General features: G+C 37.4%; 1 protein-coding gene across 1 annotated transcript; it reads left to right on the top strand.

The window, feature by feature from the left end:
* The first annotated feature begins 316 nt into the window (after positions 1–316).
* Positions 317–907, top strand: LOC113359312 (ATP-dependent DNA helicase PIF1-like). Its single transcript, XM_026602969.1, has one exon. It carries the CDS (start codon positions 317–319, stop codon positions 905–907), a length of 591 nt encoding a protein of 196 aa, XP_026458754.1.
* The last annotated feature ends 20,849 nt before the right edge of the window (positions 908–21,756 follow it).

Genomic DNA, 21,756 nt, shown 5'->3' with positions numbered 1-21,756 from the left:
ACCAAAATATGCGATTGGAGCAGGAACCAGAAAATTTGGAGTTTGCTGACTACTTGCTTGAGGTAATGAAATTTCATTGAATAAAACAATATTTATCGTAGACATAGCCATTTTAAATCTGATTAATTGGTATGTAGATTGGAACGAACCCTGAAGAGGTTGTTAATCTGCCATCGACAATGGGTAGATGTCAAAACATGCATGAGCTAATATCTTCGGTGTATCCTCTGTTGGGAATGGATGAACCAATGTAAGTCGAATACTTAACCGAGAGGATCATTTTATCTCCAGTAATGAAGATGTCCATAAGATTAATATGGATGCATTAGAAAGATTACATGGGGAGACTTACACGTATTTTGCTGCTGAAAAAATGATTCGGGATGATCATGGAAGGGATTCGGATTTTACAACTGAATTTCTCAAAAATTTAAGTCCACCAGGATCACCTCCATTTAAGCTAGACCTCAAAGTTGGATGTCCCATTATGTTGCTGAGAAATATGGCACCGAAAGAAGGCCTTTGTAATGGTACAAGACTGGTGGTGACGAGGTACGGACGACACGTGATTGAAGCTAAAATCATAACTGGAGAAAAAGCTGTTGAAGTAGTATTCATCCCTAGAATAACTTTTCAACCTTCAGCTTCAGAGCTAAACATACAAATGGAAAGACGTCAATTTCCCATACGCGTTGCATATGCGATGACTATTAACAAATACCAGGGACAATCGGTGAAGTATCTGGGCATTGATTTACGTACTCCAGTATTTAGTCATGGTCAGCTATATGTCGCATTGTCCAGGTGTACTGCTGCAAGGAGAATTACTTTATTATTTCCAAATAAATCAAATGTGTCTTTAGATCCGGTAACAAAAAATGTAGTGTATCCTGAAGTATTATTGTAGAATTTGATGCTTCTTTTAATTTTAAAAGAAGTAATGGTACATGTAATTTTTAATATTTATTTAGATTGGATGATTTTATTAGTTTGTTACTTTAGTATTTGGTGAAAAAACAAACTCCCAGCATAAAATATCGCCAAGGCTTGCACCAATCCGTATTTGGTGAAAACACGACTAAAATTAAAACAACAACACGTCGAAGGCGTACGAGAGGTTGAGACCAGGCCGAAGGCCTGGTTGATACCCTAGTTATTATACAATGTCATAGTATTATTCTACAACATCAAAGTTCAATTGCATCATAACTTTTATAATAATACTACGGTCATATGTATCACTCCCCTTAGTCAATACTTCATCTCACAATGAAAATTACTCGCCCTTACATAATGATCCGTAAACCATACGTATGTAGTGTGAACTACCAAATAATTCTCCCCCTTTTTTTCAATATAAATTGGCAAAGGTACGAAAACTACGGGATCATAATGAAAATCTCAAAGAGATAATTCATGACTAAAAGAGAACATATCAACTTTCTTTATATGCAATCACATAGTCGAAATTAAATGCATTCATCAAGGAGTTAATAAAGATACAAAATAACCCCTACAATATTCCACAGTCGAACTCCCCACACATATTTGGAAATTACGCGCAAGTTCAATTCAGAACTCTCCCCCATAATATATCATTCCCGAAAGAACAACATGAGCGACCTTACTTTTATAAGAAAAGAAGGATTTCTTTGTACATTAAAAAATCACATGGATCTGTATCCGGTAAACTCGGATAAATTAACCACAAGAAGACCTTAATGATTAATTTAATCGGAAATGCTCAATATAAGAAAACTTACGGAGCCATACAATAATTTCACATAAAAGTGGATCGGAGAAAGATCAATACTGCGGAATTTTTCAAAATTTCATTCTTTCTTTTATCAATATTTGCATAATGACATAATAGACTTAACTTTTGAGCATATGAGATAATCATAGTTCACGGACGTAAACGCAACATATCACATAATATTTTTGCAATATATAAAACCAATAAATATAAATACCGCAAAATCATCTTTCAAATAACTTAGAATTTAAATAAATAAATCTAAAACATTCAAGATGAAAATCGTTGAAATAGCTATGTGTAATCACAGTATTTGCTATTCCAAACCCTAGTATCCTTCTTAAAACATAAGAATAAATTCTCATAAGAAGTTTCCTAGACAAAATAAAAAGGTTTAGACTTCTTTGATAACTTCATACCTCTCCATGACTACATCATAAAAGGTATTTTCGATATCCTTGATCCTTTTGACTGTAGAAACTCCATGTTCATGAGTTAGAACATTCACCTTTTGGATCAACAATGCGAGCAAGTTGCCTGGACTTGATGCAATCAAAGATGAGCTTCTTCTGGTTCTGTATCAAGACCTTTTGATTTTTAAGGATTTTGGTCTGACCATCAATGAGATGATTTATTTGCAGTTGAAAATTTGCAAATTCTACCTTTGAGTCATTCTGAAAATGAATTAAATCCTTGAATGATTCATCAATCCAAGAGTTGTACTCTTTCCTTGCAATCATCTTCTTCAACACAATTTCTTGAACCGAAATGCATCCTTTGATGTCTTCTTCCACATCAAGATTCACCACTTCCTGAGATCTTGGAGAGTTCTCCATAATTTTTTTATAGGGATGGAAAACAATATAAAATATATATTCGTGAACAAGAGTAGGAAAAACCTTGTTATGGAAACCCTATAAGAACTCTTTAAGAAGAAGAATATATGGACGTTCGTGGACCTGTTACGGAAAGTTAATGGGTCAGAAAGGATCCAAAATAAGGAAACACACTATCTATTTTCCGATATCTCATATATTTCCATAGCTCGATAATTAGAAGATTCACTCTAAATTAGAGCACATGAAAAATATTAAGATACATTAGTTACTACAAGTCAAGATTTGACTCAACATTCACATAAGAAAACAACTCTATTCAAAGATAAAAAAAAAACATAACCAGATAATTTCATACAGTGGACTTGAGTCTCCCACAAATATTATCCTTGCAACTCTCAAGTTAGTTCCAAGGATAAAATTACCTAGAGACTAGGTAACGAAATGAGATGGAATCCCATTACACAAATTGAGGGAAGAGTTGTAAAAATCATCTAAGTGTTTAAATTTTGTATTCCTTACCTTCCTTCGGTATAATCAAGAAGACTTAGACATCGACCTTTTTGAAATTCCATCAGAAGGATTTTCTGAGGATTAAGTCTAGGACCTCTTGAGATCCGCTTCAGAGAATAAAGATTATGAGAATCGCATCTCCCATACTTAGACCAACTAGACTTATTCTCATAACTATTGGGAACGTGTATATTAGTGGTGTAAGAAGTTGTACCATTATGAAGAACACGATTCCTGCAAAGATTTCTAGAGGAGTGACCTCGAAAACCATTTTTATGAGATTTCTGGTTTTCTGCAGGAATGAAATCCATTATTGATGTCGTCAAACTGTAAAAAGACGTAGATTTGGAAGATCATAAATCTGTTTCTTTCTAGCAAAACAATGTAGAACATTATGATTCATTTTCCCGCAGAATGGAGAGGTTCGTGGAAAAGAAACATTGGATGAATCTTGTTTTAGACTCGTAGCCTTTCCGGAAAACTTCAAGTCAGGAAAACGTTTCTTAGCAGACAATTCCTTAGGAGTAATTTTCTCCATGCTAGGCAATACCACATGAGTATTAGGGATAGGCACAGAAAATGACTTTCTCACTAAAACAGAGTTTTCCCTTTTCAAGGACTTGCACTGTTACTGATCTAGAGAGAGATGTAACAAGTTTCTCTTTTCAACACGACAACTGTTCAATTTTGATGAATGGGTCTTAATTAAACGTTCTTCTATAATTGAGTCCTCTTTAACAGTATCTTCAAGCATACTAATCTTTTCGCGATGTAAAGTAGTTTTTTGAACAATATTTTGGATATTATTAGAAAAAGACTCAACAATACTATAGAGTTCCCGTTCTCTATCAAGATACTTATCAAGTTCATCAGTAAGATGAGCTTATTTTTCTTCAAGAGATCTAATTTTAGAGACATGAATATCAATAATCTCAACAGATTTTTTCTAAATTCTCATCTCAGATTCTGACATAGTGTCAACTATCACATTAGAGGGAATGTTATCAGAATCTTATAGCAAAAGTTTTCTACCTCGGTACTCGGATGAATATGCTAAAGAATTATCATTTGAGGTAATCCCAATACATTTGGCATGGTCAAAAACTTTGGAAGACATTTCTAAGTGCGTAAAAGTGAGATAAACTTTTATCCACGGAAATCAGATTACTACAAACACATACTTATGAGGTCGTAGCGTGTTTTCCTGCTTTGATACCAATTGAAAAAGCGGGGGGTGTAACAACCACACCCAAAAATTCATTTGGCAATCTGTATGGACAAACTTTATTATAATTCTGAGAGCACCAACTTAAAAGAGAGTTCAATCGATATATATATATCAAAGAGCTTAATCTCAATTTCTCAATACGTACAATCCGCAATCGAACAGATAGAAATTTGTGAGCCTGATTGATATGAGAAATAACTTAAATAAAATAAAAGATCGATATCATATAAAACTGAATCTAATATCCCAATAATTAACCATAAACCTTCATCTTTTTCAGATCCAGAAGGAAACATATGTAGAAATAATAAACCCAGGATAAAGCCTCATCATATTGATCTTTAGAGCTAATACACAAAGGGAAACCACCTGATTCTGCTTGAATATATGAGGAAAAGAAAGAATTGTAGCACTGAACGAAATGGGTTTGAAAATTTAAAGAGATGATATGGTGAAGGTGATAAAGGATGCAGAGAGAACATAAAAAGTTAACAAGAAAACTAGGCAGACAAAGTTGTAGAGAGAATACATGCGAATATCTCCATCACCGAATGAATTTATTCCTGATGCCCATGAGAAATTAAAATACCAACAACATTATCATCTTGAAAGAACAACTGGAACAATGAAAGTGGGAGAATGAGCGTTATGATTATTGTTAGAGCACTGCTCGGTCGAACTCGCAAGCGTTGATATCTCAAGCTTGTTTGTCAAGTTTAGTTTCCAAAACTATAAGTATTGATTTCTAGTCTACTTATAGCTAGGTCTCAGATTAGGATAGTAAGTGTAGTTCAGTTTTATACTTCACGGCGTTCATCGATTGAAGACGAAGAACTACTAAAGGGAGCTTATGGAACTTCATCAACAAAAGGTATGTGGAGACTTGAACAAATATATCACTCAAAAGTCTATCTACTCTATCTCTTATTTTGAGACAAAAGTCGTATAGCTATTTGATTATACACATTTGATATATCGAGCTTTGTTTAACTCTCTTACATATTTCTCGAAAGATGTGTTGGTAAGCTTTTGCTTTAACCAAGTTCATCTTATATTCTTGACGAAAGTCCAAAGATGATCATGTGAAAATCACCTGGTAACATCTTACATGATTTGTGTGAGACAGTCATTTGATGTAGACTCGGAATGTTTCGTATTGATCATTCAGTCACTTGAAAATTGCTTTGAAACTAATAGTTTATGTGAGACAGCTATTGTCGTCTCCGAGAATGTTTCAATGATTGAAATGGAGTTTAGAACCCTTAACCATGATTGGATAAAGCATGTATGCATACTTGCATATATATAGTCCAAGTCCAAGAACCATAGTCTACATACCCGTATGCGTACTGGTTGGTATAGTGAGAGTCCAGGAACCTTGTACGCATACTGGTGGCATAAGGTTCAGAGCCGAGAATTTCTGCTGAGTTTGGAAAGTATGCGTACCCGTTTGCATGCTGGCGAATCCAAACTAAGTCCGGCTACTCAGGTATGCGTACCCGTTTGTATACTTGAGTAGGTTATTAACTGAAATCGGTTTTTTCATGAACTAATACATTTATATGCTAAGGAATGAAATCTTTTGCAAATCGTGGCTATAATGTTCACGAATTGATTCAATTGAATCAAAATAGATTTTGCTTCAATTGTGTCTTTTATAATTTTATGAAAATATAAACAATTGAGCAACTCTAGAACTAGTTTCACTTGAGTCATTTGAACTAGTTATGGTTAAGATGAATATGGTTGATATGAAAGTGTTCATATGGCTAACTTCGGTTAACTATTGTTGAGCCAACGAGGTGCACACATTTAGGTACGGTTACTCATATCTAAATGAAGTCACTTTTCATTTGTGTGTAACAAGCTAAGTTCGATCTAACGGTTGAAAGATATTAGATTGAGTCTAATCAGGCTTTCATCTAACTGTGAATATTGAATGCTTTGTCACCAAGGTAACTTAGAATGCAAACCTTGATTTGAAGACTATATAAGGGAGAACCCTAGCAACTGGGAAACCAATTCCTCACACCTCCTGTATGATACTAGTTGCGACTAGAGTTGATTCTCCTTTAACCTTAGGTTTTTCCAAAACCCTATAGGTTAACGACTTGAAGACTTCATTGGGATTGTGAATCCAGACCCAATTATTTTCTCTGTAGTTGCATGTTCTGATCTTGCTGTTTTCTATCGTGATTGGGTACTATATTCTCCAAGATTTTCTCGAGATTTAATCGTTGATAGGCAAGATAAGAAGTAGTCACAAAAATCTTCGTCTCATCGTTTGTGATTCCACAATATATTGTTTCGCTACCATACGATTAAAATTATTTTGAGGTGATTGATATTTCTAAGCTTTTCTTCGGGAATATAAGTCCGGTATATCAATTGGTTTCTGTTCACCTTGATTTATTAAAAGACAGAACAAAACTCATAGGTTTATTTATGGGAGACAGATTTATTTATACAATAGACTTTTCTGTGTGAGACGGATTGGTTTATCAAGTTTTAGACTTTGGGTCGTAGCAACTCTTAGTTGTGGATGAGATCATCTAAGGGAATCAAGTGCGCAGAATCCGGCGTGGTTCTAGAGGCGTAAGAAACGCTACGGTAACTTGATCAGGGTGACAAGGTTAGGGATCAACTACATTCCAGTCCAAAGTTAATTTGGAGTAGGCTAGTGTCCATAACGGCTTAATACAGTGTGGTCCCGGGTTTTTTCTGCATTTGCGGTTTCCTCGTTAACAAATTTTCTGGTGTCTGTGTTATTTCTTTTCCGCATTATATTCTTTTATATAATTGAAATATCACAAGTTGTGCGTACGTTCAATCAATTAGATAATCAACCTTTGATTGTTGATATAAATTGATTGATCACTTGAACATTGGTCTTCGGAACCGTTCAAGTTATTTCTCAAATATCAAATCGGGCTTGCAAATTCATATTTGTTTGATTGCGGATTTAATTGAGAAATTGAGATATAAACTCTTTGATATACTTTTGTTAAGATTGGGTCTGACTATCTATTTGATTCTCTTGAAAGTATATTGGAGTTTGTCCATACAGATTGCTAAGTGAAATATTGGGTGTGGTTGTTAGACCCCCTCTTATCAGAGTAGGCAAACACGCCAAGACCTCATAAGTATGTGTTTGTATCAATCTGATCTTTATGGACGAGTCTATCTCTAATAACGTACCGGTTCATAAATTACCATATATTTTTCAAATCTTTGGTTCACCTAAGAGAACAGTCACATCTGGGTCAATATCTAAACATTCTCTTGTTGTAAGACATGTTGATAACTGGGAAACATGCTTAGAAGAACAATTAGATGAACTTTCTGATGAAGGTGATTCAAATATTGATAGAGATGTTGATGAGGAAGTCTCAGAGTATGTTAGGCTTTTGGATTCTTTGGAAAAGATGATAACTTCTCATGTCACACCTTTTCTGACTAATCTATGTCGTACAAACAAGAAATTGAGAAGATGTTACGCATGTGTTTTTGTTTCGAATCGTCTAACAAATCGATCCTCAAGGATTCTGAGGAAAACCTACTTATGAAGTCACTTGAATGTGATAATCTTTATCAAAAGTACTTTTTGTTGGAAGAGAAACTTGCAGAATCTGAAGCAAGAATTAACTCTCGACAAACAAGTTTTGATGACAGAGAAAGCGCATATCTCGCTCGATAAAAACACCTTAAGGCTGATTTAACTACTGCTCTTGATAAAATCAAGATGTTGGAAGATGACTTGAAAAAGTTCAACACTATCTCAAACAAATTATCCACTATGCTAGGAGCAAGTAAAAATCATCGTGATACACGAGGATTTGGCTATAAGGGAATAGATGCTCCAAGTATTAGAAAAGAGGTAAAATTTGTTAAAGCTAGTGATTCTTCTGAAAAAAAGGTTTCTACTGATGAAATACCTTCACCAAAAGTTAAGGTTCGAAAGAGCAAAGTATATAAACCTCCAAAACCAGCATACATGAATCCCGGTAAGAACATTCCTTATATTTGTCATTATTGTGGAAACAAAGGTCACCTGAAAAGGAGATGTCGTTTTCGTATAAAGAATGGAAAACTTCATGATATTCTTGTTTGGGTGTCAAAAGAAGTGATTAAACCTAGATCATATGTCAAGGCTAACACCCTTGACATTACAGGTTGTGAACGTCCAACCTTTAGGCAAAGGAACCAGTGCTGTGATAAACCTATATTTTTCTATAAACGTCATACAAATCCTTTTCACAATCGTAATGGTTATCAAAATGATAACTTTGTAAAGAGGAAGACGAGATCCGATGCTCCCAATTGGAGAAAGACTAACTTGCAAAAGAATAGCAGTCCAATTCTCTTTCGAGAAATCTAGAAGAGAGTAATGGGAAAAAGGTTCAGATTGTTCCTAAACGCACTCAGAAGTGGGTACCTAAGAAAGCCTATGATACTTTGAGTGTGAAAAGGAATGATCTCCCATAAAATTCCATGACTGTGGAGAAGGAAGTATCCATGATGTTGTAACTTACAAAGTTCTTCGGAAAGATGGGTTTGGATGTGAAAGGTTCTAAAAGCGATCTCTTTCGTGATAATCCAAAAATGAAACAGAATAAGCCAAAAACTGTAGATGGTGAAAATTCCATAGTTATGGAAAAGTATGTTTCAGACACTTGTGGTGAGCAAGACATTATTCACCTTAACATAATTTGATTGTGTTGTAAGTCATCCTCACCAAGGAATGCTCTGTTATGTATACGGTGAGGTAAGCACGAGAATTGGGACGCACAAATTATATTTGGTAAGGCTGTAGAATTCGATTGGATTAATCTAAAAAGGTATGTCTATGAACTTGAGCAAGATTTGTGCTTTTATTTATTTTCTTAAAGTACTTATAATGATCCACGTATCTTTCTTATCGTTCATTTCTACTTAACTTGATATGTGTTTAAGGTTCTTAAATGTTTAGGCTTGAAAATAGTAGTCCGGGATGTTTGGACTTCATGGTACACATAACAGGTATGCATACCATCATTTAAGTCAAAATCCAGTGATTTTGGTAAGCAAACCCGTTTGCATATTGCTCCTGGTCACGGAAATTCGTATGCAAACCCGTATGCATACTGGCATGTAGACGTCGATAATCGGTAAACTTGTTTTGGCCGTCACTTCTTTGTCTGAACTCGGAATGACCTCATTATTTTTGCATTCTCTTTATTTTTGAATTCTTTTAAAATTGGAGATGAGAATCCTTGAATTTGGATGAGTTAAGATTTTTATTTTTCCCGTCTCTATTTTTTGAGTGTTTTGCTCCATTTCGTCGCACTTGTTCCACTTCTCTTGGACTTGGGCACTTGGATTCTTGGAGTAAATATATTCAAATCTCATTTGTAGCTTTTACAAGAATGTTTTTGGTAAATCACAAATAAGAAAGTTCCAGAATGGGCAGTAGTACGCATTGTCATGGGATTCTTGAATGTTCACAATCATCTTATGTGAACTATGGTGCATAGTCGTTAATTAATTAATTTGTATGTTATTCTTTGTAATGAAAATATTTTATACGCCTTTGGTACCTATTCTTGGTATAAATCCATGCGAAAAAGATTCATTCTACCTTCAAAGGGCAAATGATTTTGCAGTCTTAATCTTTATGGTTTTATATATTGCAACTTGTTATGGGACATGTATGTTTGCGTCCGTGAACTATGATTGTCCCATATTTGCTCAAAATTTAAGTCTATCATATTTATTTATGCAAATATTGATAAAAGATAGAATGGACTTTTGATTACAAAAGTTAAGCCTATTATGTCATTTTGCAAATATTGATGGAAGAGATGAACTTTTGTTTTCAATGATTAAGTCTATTATGTCATTATGAAAATATTGATGAAAAATAGAATGAATCTTTGAATATTCCGCAGTATTGATCTTTCCCTGATCCATTTCTTATGAATATACTATGTGGCTCCGTAAGTTCTCTTTTGTTGAGCATTTACGATTAAATTAATCATGGGTTCTCTTGTGGTTAATTAAATTTCATGTGATTTGTTAATGTCCAAAGAAATCCTTCTTTTCTTGTAAAAGTAAGGTCGCTCTTGTTGTTCTTTCGGGAATGACATTTTATGGGGAGAGTTCTTTTTGAACTTGTGCTTAATTTCCAAATCTTTTTGGGGAATGTGGCTATGGAATATTATAGGAGTTTTCTTGTATCTTTATAAACTCCATGATGAACACACTAGTTTTGTCTATGTGAAATTATTGAAACAAAGTTGATATGTTTTCATTTGGTCATGAATTATCTCTATGGAAATTTCATTAGGATCTCAGTAATTTTCGTACCTTTGCTAATTTATATTGACAAAAAGGGGGAGAATTAATGTATAGTTCACACTACAGATAAATTAAGAAAATCATGAATCAATTTAAAATAGTGCAAAAGTCATAAAGGGATTAAATATATTTACCACACGCGTAGAGAATGGCTTCCTCCGTCATCGCAGTGTTGGGGTTTAGCTCATCATGCCCAAAACACGCTCAAAAGAATGAAACATGGCTCAAAAGGTGTTTGTATTGAAGAAAAATAATAACACAGAGAATCGGCAACACTAAATGTTCGTTACAGAAATTACTGTACAATTTTATAAGACTGTAAAAGAACGACGGACGAATATGCGACTGTTTGTGATCGTCCAATATTCTTCGTCTCCTTCTTCTTCAGCAGCAGCAGAACTCGCCTGCAATCTTCTCTGTAGCGATTCTTTCTAGCTCTACAGCTACCCCAAACCCTCGACTCCCCTTTATGACTTCCCAGCAAGGCTTTTATACACAGCAGGCGAATAAATCCCGAGAATCTTTTCCCTTTTTCTTCTCTTCAAGTCACCGGGATATTTCCTTTTTTCTTTATTGTTTACGCGTTAAAACAGTCCCTTCTCAGAAAAACTCTTTCCAAATGTAAACTCAATCCAACAGGGAAGATATTCTCCCTTTGTCTCACGTAATTGCCATAATATCCCGTAACTTTACTCCCTTACGAAATCATCAAATATACGAGATTTGTTTCTTTCTTTTAGTTCTCAAACACGTGCTCCAGATTGTCTACTTTCCTTATTGGATGTAATCATAATATCTCCTCTCCATGCCGCACGTACTGCACATAATCAACCTAAACAAACCCGAGTATTACCCAACTCCCTGTTTAATGAGAAGTTCATGTAAACTTCCTATTTCATCGAATCCGCAACACCTTCCAGTCCTGTTTGATCAAACCAGGCCCAAATCAAGCTTATGCAACCAATATCCAGCAAGAAATCTCCACCAACTCTCGCCTGAAAAAAATCTCGCCGGTGAACTCATCAAAACCCGAGACTCTCTTTCTTCAAATTCCCAATGATCTGGTCCAAGTTAGTTGAAACGAACACCTATACATGCCCTATTTTTTCCATTCAAGCCTAGACCAATAGAATAGAGTGATTGAATCTCTCCAAAATCGTTTAGAAATCAAACCCTAAATTCTGTACGTGAAGAACATATTTCCCGCCAAAACTTCAGAATTCAAATGTAGAAGATGGTGCCCCTTATCCGCTGAGGGTGCTGATAGTAGGTGGGTGTAAATAGTATTTAGGGTGCCCCTTATCGATGAAGTGCCCCTTAGCAATTGAGCTGCCCCTTATCCAAATGAGGGGTACCTTTAGTAGTTTTCTCCCACGAGCACAAATCCCGCTGTTCGAGCCAATTTCCGCCGCAAAAGCTTATTTCTCCAAAAACACCTACAAAGACATAAAAAGCCAAAATAAGTACAAAATGAGCATTAACAAAATAGATAATTGAGATCAAAATAGACACATAAATGCGTCTATCAAATACCTCCAAACTTATTATTTGCTAGTCCTCGAGCAAAACTAAAATAAAAAATAAAATCCTAACTCATTGTCGCAGGCATCGTCGATTGCATTTAGCGTATGCAACAAGCCTTTAAACCCCTAGGTGGCGCTAGTGGACGAGTTATAGTTTCGGGAGGGCTTACCAGAGATATACCCACAAAACCTTTATTCCAGATCCTAGCTATCTACACAGAACCCTGTAAGGCACTAAAGAAACTCCTTGGTTGGAATACTCTCATTGACTACAGGAGGAAGTACCCTGATGCGAAATTCCAATTGATGTACACGAGTTTGCACTCAAGCATACTAAAATTCATATATAAGTGACAGAGCTCTACTCAGATAGTTTCTGGACATCATAACCGGAGTCAACCAATCACATGGATAGATTAAGAAGATGGATGTAGAGAAAAACGTAGATGATTTTGATGTTGACTAAGGTGAACGGTGTTTTCCATATCTGTCTGAAGGCCACTGCCAAAACGAACCTATCCTAATGGACTGAGATACTGGTATGGACTAATATCAAGACCCTGGCATATACAAGGGAACCAATGGTCAATAATCCTAACTCTAGGTCAACTCATCTGGCATATACAAGGGTACCAGTGGTCGACTTTATTGAATTTATTCCGTTTGGTCTGGTGATCTGGTCTCAATTTTTTTTCTTTTTCTTTTTATTTATTTCTTTTTCTTTTTCTCTTTTTTTTTTGGTATCTGAATCACTCTATTTCAACTTAGCAGTGGTAACAACTTGATTCGTGTGCCCCACCAAATCACTTAGAAACATATTTTAAAAAGAAAACAAAATAAAAATAGAAGTGAAAAGGATTCAACGAGATATGGCGAAACTACCATATTTTTTTCTAACACCTGAGCTCTGTGCTTTTATGAATAGACTCTTTAGATGTTTCCATCTAATCAGATTTGTTCCTCAACTCCTACAACCAAGCTGCTTCCATCTACTTAGATTAGTTAGTGATATCCTTAATAGGCATAAATTTCTAAGCTCTGGAGTTTAATAATAATGCAACTAAAAAGTTTCTCCCATACCCCCAAACTTAAATCTAACATTATCCTCAATATTCTAAAGATAAAATTAAAAGCATGAACAAGAAGAAACGGTTACCGTTTGAAGCAAAAGAGATAAGGAAAGATATTATCGTGTCGAATGAATATTGGGTTACCTCCCAAGAAGTGCTAAGTTTAACGTCTTCATCCAGACTAAGAAAGGATTAGTCACCTCATAAAATCATAAAGTAATAGCTGAAACAATTGTGGATCATCTGCATCAAAAAATGTTATCACGGACAAAAGGAAACTGTAACAAACCAAGAAAGTGAATAAAATAGCACACCCTTGCCTAGCTTTCTGTTTAAGACAACTACATCTAGTTGTGGTTCAGGTTCAGGTTCAATAAAGGGGTCTAAATAAAATATTTCATGGGCTGCAGCTCCTCATAAGTAAGATCCGAAATATCAGGTTATAAAGTCTGCAAAAACTCAAATAATAATTTAGAATCACATAATAATAACCTGATGTTGGTGGTGGTTTTTATCTAAGAGTTAAAATCGTAAAACCTTAGTCAAACAGTGACATCTCACTTGAGTTATAATGTCACCACTAGCACATTTATTGAACCATTCAACATGTCTGCGTAAAATTACCGGGGTACCTTTTTTATGTATATTCCATGCTCCACGGCAGAGCCCTCGGTACTGACTGAAATCATCTCTACACATGCCAGCCATGTATGCTAGCCAAACGTGCCAATGGTAGGCCATGCCATCCACATCTCCGCGCCAAAGGCAAGCCGACCATGCCAGCTGCACCACCGTGCCAATGGCATTCCATGCCAGCCACATCTCCGCGCCAAAGGCATGCCAACCATGCCAGCCGCACCACCGTGCCAAAAGCATTCCATGCCAGCTACCTCTCCGCGCCAAGGCATGCCAACCATGCCAGTCGCACCATTGTGCCAAAGGCATTCCATGCCAGCCACATCTTCGCGCCAAGGCACGCCAACCATGCCAGTCGCACCACTGTGCCAAAGGCATTTCATTCCAGCCACATCTCTGTGCCAAGGCAGGCCAACCATGCCATCCGCACCACTGTGCCAAAGGCGTTCCATGCCAGCTACATCCCTGCGCCAAGGCATGCCAACCATGCCAGCCGCACCACTGTGCCAAAGGCATTCTATGCCGCTGGCTTCCAAAACGAAGGGTTGCAACAATCAAAGGCCACCCTTCCTTCTGATGCAAATCTCAGCCGCACAAGTTCGCTACCAAACGTGTGGAAACTTCTGGCCCAATGATAATCCCTAATTTTGGCCGCGCCTAAACTATGCCAAAACCTTAATTTTGGCCGCTCCTAAACCATGCCAAAATCCTAGCTTGGTCGCGCCTAAAACCTGCCAAAGCCATGTCGGCCATGCCTCTATGCCGCTGGCTGCCAAAACGAAGGGTTGCAACAATCAACGGCCACCCTTCCTTCTGAGATGCAAATCTCAGCCTTACAAGTTCTCTGCCAAACGCGTGGCAACTTCTGGCCCAATGCCTAGCCCTAATTTTGGTCGCGCCTAAACTATGCCAAAACCCTAATTTTGGCCGCGCCTAAACCATGCCAAAATCCTAGCTTGGTCGTGCCTAAAACCTGCCAAATCCATACCGGCCATGCCTTTATGCCGCTGGCTGCCAAAACAAAGGGTTGCAACAACCAACAACCACCCTTCTTTCTGAGATGCAAATCTCAGCCTACAAGTTCGCCACCAAACGCGTGGCAACTTATGGCCCAATGCCGAGCCCTAATTTTGGCCGCGCCTAAACTATTCCAAAACCCTAATTTTGGCCACGCCTAAACCATGCCAAAATCCTAGCTTGGTCGTGCTTAAAACCTGCCAAATCCATGCCGACCATGCCTCTATGCCGTTAGCTACCAAAACGAAGGGTTGCAATAATCAACGGCCACCCTTCTTTCTGAGATGAAAATCTCAGCCGTACAAGTTCGCCACCAAACGCGTGGTAACTTCTGGCCCAATGCCAGCCCTAATTTTGGTCGCGCCTAAACTATGCCAAAACCCTAATTTTGGCCGCGCCTAAACCACGCTAAAATCCTAGCTTGGCCGCGCCTAAAACCTGCCAAAGCCATGCCTCTATGTCGCTGGCATCCAAAACGAAGGGTTGTGAAAATCAACGGCCACCCTTCCTTCTGAGATGCAAATCTCAGCCGTTCAAGTTCGCCACCAAACACGTGGAAACTTCTGGCCCAATGCCAAGCCTTAATTTTGGCCGCGCCTAAACTATGCCAAAACCCTAATTTTGGTCGCGCCTAAACCATGCCAAAATCCTAGCTTGGTCGCGCCTAAAACCTGCCAAAGCCATGCCGTCCATGCCTCTATGCCGCTGGCTGCCAAAACAAAGGGTTGCAACAATCAACGACCACCCTTCCTTCTGAGATGCAAATCTCATGCGTATAAGTTCCAACCAAACGCCTGGCAACTTCTGGCCCTATGCCAAAACCCTAATTTTGGCCGCGCCTAAACCATGCCAAAATCCTAGCTTAGCCGCTCCTAAACCTTGCCAAAGCCATGCCGGCCATGCCTATATGCCGCTGGCAGATCTCAGCCGCTCCTTCTGAGATGCAGATCTCAGCCGTACAAACTTTCCACCAAACGAAGGGTTGCAACAATCAACGGATATCCTTCTTCCTGAGATGCAGATCTCAGCCGTACAAACTTTCCACCAAACGAATTGTGGCAATCTCTTGGATACGGTGCCAACTCTTGGCCATGGTGCCAAATCCTTAATTTGGCCATGCCTCCATGCCGCTGGCTGCCAAACGGAAGGTTGCAACAATCAACGGCTAACCTTCCTCTCAAGATGCAAAATCTCGGCCGTCGAAGGTCACCACCGAACCGACAATCCTATCAATCTTAACTTTCCAAACAATAGAAACATGCTACACGTTTTCCACAAAAACGCTCGAGACATCAAAACATGTCACAAACTGGGGGATGCTCATTAGGATATTGGTCTGGCGGTTTACAGCGTGCGGCGTACACTACGCCCGTTACAAGAAAGTTTCATAGAGGAGGTTAGTAAATACAAGAAGTAATGGTGAAACGTTTCCTTCATTATGGAAACATCAATTCCAGGCTTTACCCATTACCGCTTTCTTCCATTTACTTAACCGTTTTCACTTCTTATGAGACCAGGGTACGTTTCGTTGCGACTTGTATAAATAGGTCTCACCTATTTCCACCAAAGGACAAGTTTTGGTCAGGAGAATACAATACTCAGAAATCACTTGGTAGATCTCCCATCTGTTAGCTTTCCACTTTCTGATACAAGTCGTCAAACAACTACTCTTCCCGAATCAACTATTCTGGTCTCAACACTCTCTTCTCTTCCCTCCCTAGACCAACCCCTATCATTCACTTTGTGACCTAAGCAACTCTGGAACGACCATTTATTGGTTTAGGCCGGATTTCTACAAATTGATCTCTCGAATCAAAGTACTCCCTTGCAGTACATTGTTTAGGGTTTAGACTCGTTTCTCACCCACACACTCGAAATTACCAAAATCAGCAGAAACTGTTTTCACCCGCAAACAATTGGCGACCACAGTGGGAGATTAATTTATCGGTCACAATATCAATTGCCGATTTCCGATTCCATCTTTTCAACCCAGATATCGAGATTATGGAAGCAGACTAGTCGCCGCCTCGGTTATCAGAAGACTATGGAATGACTGGGGACTTAGAAATGATTGGGGAATTTTCACAATCACGGCGCCGCCGCCCACAAAAACTCAGATTTACATCAGGGAGATCCATTTTGTTGGGAGACTCTAAGAAGAAAGTAAGTCTCGTCAGAAGAGTTGCATGTTCTACTACCTAGGATTTTCACATAGATAGTAGAAACCGACAGCCGTACCCATGTTTCATCCCATACTTTCCACTGACAACACAACATTCACAACTCCATGACTCTCTTGGGGTATTTATGCCACATATAGTCATAACCAAAAACGACATAATTCTAAAAAAAAAAAAATCATCCCAAAAGAATAATCCAAAACCCTCATAGGTAACAATTATCTATTAACCCAAAAATCCGGAAAACCAAATTATAAACTAGGCGCTCTGTTCGCCTTTCAAAAGAAAAAAAGAGAAGAAGCCTAAATAAAGAAGTTCAGAAGACAGGAGTAAATCAAGGAAAACCATCTAGTAATGGCTTGCTCTTCTTGGAGAAAGCCTCCTTCGTGCTTTCGAGAATAGCCCGTTTCAGCTTCATCTCCGTGGACAACCTTTCGATCTCCTTCTCCTGCTGTGCGACCTCATCCGCGGAAGGTCCTTCAGCCTCCGTGGTCTGCAACTTTTCGATCTCAGAGAAACCTTCAGCAAACCAGGGAATATTGAACCCGTGGTCTACGCATACATCACGATGGAACTTCCATCTTCAAACCACGTCTTCAGAAACAGTATGGCCAGTCACTTTGCACATGTCGTTAATCGAAGAAAAAGCTTCCTTTATACGCTTGACCAGCGCAAACCGAATAGTAACCTTTTTGGTTGTAGCGATGTGTCCATACCTTTCCCGTATCTTGGTATATAACTGAAAAAGCGGGGGTCTAACAACACCACCCAATATTTCGCTTAGAAATATGTATGGACAAACTTCAATATACTTTTTATGAGAATCAACTAGACAGTCAGACTCAATCAATGAAAAGTATATCAAAGAGTTTATATCTCAATCTCTCGATTTAATCTTACTCAAGCAAACTGCGAGTCTCGATTAAAGAGAGATAAACTTGGATGGTATCAAAGACCAATATCCAAGGATCAATCAATATCAATCAACAACGGTTAGGTCGGACTATCCAATTGATTGATCTAACACACAACATGTATTATTTCTATTATATAAACAAATATAATGCGAAAAATAAATAACACGGACACCAGAAGTTTTGTTAACGAGGAAACCGCAAATGTAAAAAAATCCTGGGACATGGTCCAGATTGAATACACACTGTATTAAGCCGCTACATACACTAGCATACTCCAAGCTAACTTTGGACTGGACTGTAGTTGAACCCCAATCAGTCTCCCACTGATCCAAGGTACAGTTGCACCAGTACGCCTCTGATCCCAGCAGGATACTACGCAGTTGATTCCCTTAGATGATCTCACCCAAAACTAAGAGTTGCTACCACCCAAAATCGCAGGCTTTAACAATAAACAAATTTGTCTCACACAGACAAGTCTATCAAAGGATCAATCTGTCTCCCATAGAAAAACCCTAAAGTTTTTGTTTCGTCTTTTGATATAAAATCAAGGTGAACAGAAACCAATTGACAATCCGGTCTTATATTCCCGAATAATAGCCTAGATTAATCAATCACGTCACAACAATCTTAATCGTATGGTAGCGAAAATAGACATTGTGGAATCACAAACGATGAGACGAAGATGTTTGTGATTACTTTTATATCTTGCCTATCGGAGATATCAAATCTCAAGACAATCAATCTGATTGTACCTGGTTTTAGAAGAAGAAAACCAAAGGTTAAAGGAGAACCGACTCAAGCACGCAAACTAGTATCACACGTAAGGTGTGGGGATTAGTTTTGCACAAGGCTAGATTTCTCCTTTATATAGTCTTTCAAATCAGGGTTACGCTTTGCTCACGCTATCCACTGTTAGATGAAAACCTGATTTAGATTCAAGCTAATATATCTCAACTGTTAGTTCGAAATCATAGCTTGTTATACACAAATGAAATGCACGCACCTAGGTTTGTTGACCGCACCCAAACGTGTACATTGTTGGTTCAATAATATTCAACCAAAAGGTTAGCCATTTGAGCATTTCATACCAACCATTTTCTTATTCACCATAACTAGTTCAAATGACTCATATGAACTAGTTAGAGAGTTGTTCAATTGCAAGGAAATCTCATGTACTACACAAGACACAATTGAAGCAAAGATGATTTGATTCATATGAATCGGTTCATGAACTTTATAGCCACGGTTTTCAAAAGCATTCCTTAGTCTTTATAGCCAGGGTTCGCGGACTTGGCTCACGCAACAGTTTGTTAACTCAGTAGAAATTCTCGGGTTTGAGAACTTCGACAGTTCGCGGACTGAGTTCGTGGACTTGGCTACTAGCCATTCTACAGTATAGGACTTATGCACATATGTGTTTCCACATACTTATGTGCATTATGGTTATGTAATCTAGACTCTCATTCCAATCATTGAAACATTCTCTGAGGACATTATATAGTTGTTACACTATTTCTCGTCAAAGCAATTTTCAAAGTGATTGAAACATATCATGACTTGCGTCACTAGGTAAAGAAAAACATGGTCGAAGCGAAACGCTTACCAACACATATTTAGAGATATAGATAGGCGAGGTATACTCGGCTCGAAATATCAAATGTGTATAATCTAAGTCTATATATATAGTATACGACTTTTTTCTCAAGAATTAGGAGATAGAATAGATAAACTTTTGAGTGACAGATAATTTCAAGTCTTCACATACCTTTTTGTCGAGAAGTTCCACCGGTTCCTTGAGTAGTTCTTCCACTTGTATGATGAATCGCCATGAAGTCCTTGAGCTCAACTACACTTACTATCCTAGTCCAAGACTTAGCTATAATAGACTAGAAATCAAGACTTATAGTTTTGATCACTAACATTTACAAACATGCTTGATATAGCAACGCATGCGAGTTCGACCGAGCAGTGCTCTAACAATCTCCCCCTTTGTCAATTTTAGTGACAAAACTATCAATACATATGGAATACAAAAAGATAATGAAACTTTAGTAGCTCCTATTCCATAAGTCTATTCTTCAACATTCCTTGAAATCTTCATCCTTCCAAGTACTCCAATAATCCTAAAGGTTGTAAGTTTAGCATCACCGTTGTTGGAGATCCGTAGCTATAACAATGAGAAAGCATTGGTCTCGATCATTGTTATACTGTGTCATACTATTATTATACAGTGTCAAAGTCCAATTGTATCACAACTTCAACAATAATACTATGGTGATATGTATCACTCCCCCTTAGTCAATACTCCATCTCGATCATGGAAACCACTCCCCCTTACACAATGATCCGAAAAACATATGTATTTGTAGTGTGAACTACATATTAATTCTCCCCCTTTTGTCAATAAAATTGGCAAAGGTACAAGAACGAGATCATAATGAAATTTCCACAAGAGACATTTCATGACTAAAATAAAGGACGCACATCATCTTAATTTAGATGCAATCATATAGCCGAAGCTAATAGCATTCATCAAGGAGTTTAAAGATACAAGATAACCCCTCTAAAATTCCACAGCCGCACACCCCTCAAGATATGACCATTAAGCACAAGTTCAAAAGAACTCTCCCCCATTTGATGTCATTCCCAAGGGAACAACAAGAGCGACCTTAATTTCGAGAGAAAGGAAGGATTTTTATTGGATACCAAAAATCATGATAATTATTTTCTATATCCAAAAAACTCAATCAAATTAACCACAAGTAAACCCGTGATTAATTTAATCGAAATACGCAATCAAATTAAACACACAAGGTGATCAACTTAATTGATTATGTTCAACATAAGAAAACTTACGGAACATATGACTAACATACCCATTAGAAAACGATTAGGATAGCCGTTCATATACTCAACACAAAAAAACTTATGGAATATATGAATATTCAACTAGACTAATTACAAGAGAACCGATAATTATTCTAATTGGAATACAAACAACCAAACTAATCACGAAAGTAATCAATTTAATTGTCAATTGTTTTGCTCTACATAAGAAAACTTACGGAGCAATAACTAAATAACCAAACAAGATGATTAATTTAGTTCACAAATGCTCAATATAACATACCTTACAGAACAACCAACCAAGCTAATCAAAAGATTAATCAGCTTAGTCGTATCGTGCTCAACATAAGACACACTACGGAGCCTCACAGTATTACATAAAATATGGATCAATGAAGATCAATACTGTGGAATACACAAGGATGCATTCTATCTTCCATCACTATTTGCATAACGATATTTAATAGACATCATCCTTGAGCACAAAAGATTCTAACATATCTTCCATCAAAGAATTGACAATATAGACTTAACTTTTGTATATTTGTCAAAAGTCTATTCATCCTTAAATCAATACATGAATATCGATCATGAACGACTTTACTTTTGACAAAATATGGGACAACAAAGTTCACGGTCGTAAAAACAAATATCCGATAACAAATTGCAATATAACAAACCATAATGATTAAATACTGCAAACCATCATCCTCCAAATATTTTTAGAATTTAAAGCCAATAAACCTAAAAAAAATAATACAAGAAGATGAAAATAATAGCTATGTGTAGTCACAATCATTGCTATTCAAATCACTAGTTATTCTTCCAACTAAACCAAAAAGAAGACATCCTAGGCAATAAAGACCAAGATCTGACAAATTCTAAATCCTGTCAGCA

Source organism: Papaver somniferum, chromosome 3 (assembly GCF_003573695.1).
Source record: "Papaver somniferum cultivar HN1 chromosome 3, ASM357369v1, whole genome shotgun sequence".
Classification (NCBI taxonomy): Eukaryota; Viridiplantae; Streptophyta; class Magnoliopsida; order Ranunculales; family Papaveraceae; genus Papaver; species Papaver somniferum.
Note: the sequence above shows the minus strand (reverse complement) of the source record. Positions and strands in the feature narration are given on the sequence as shown.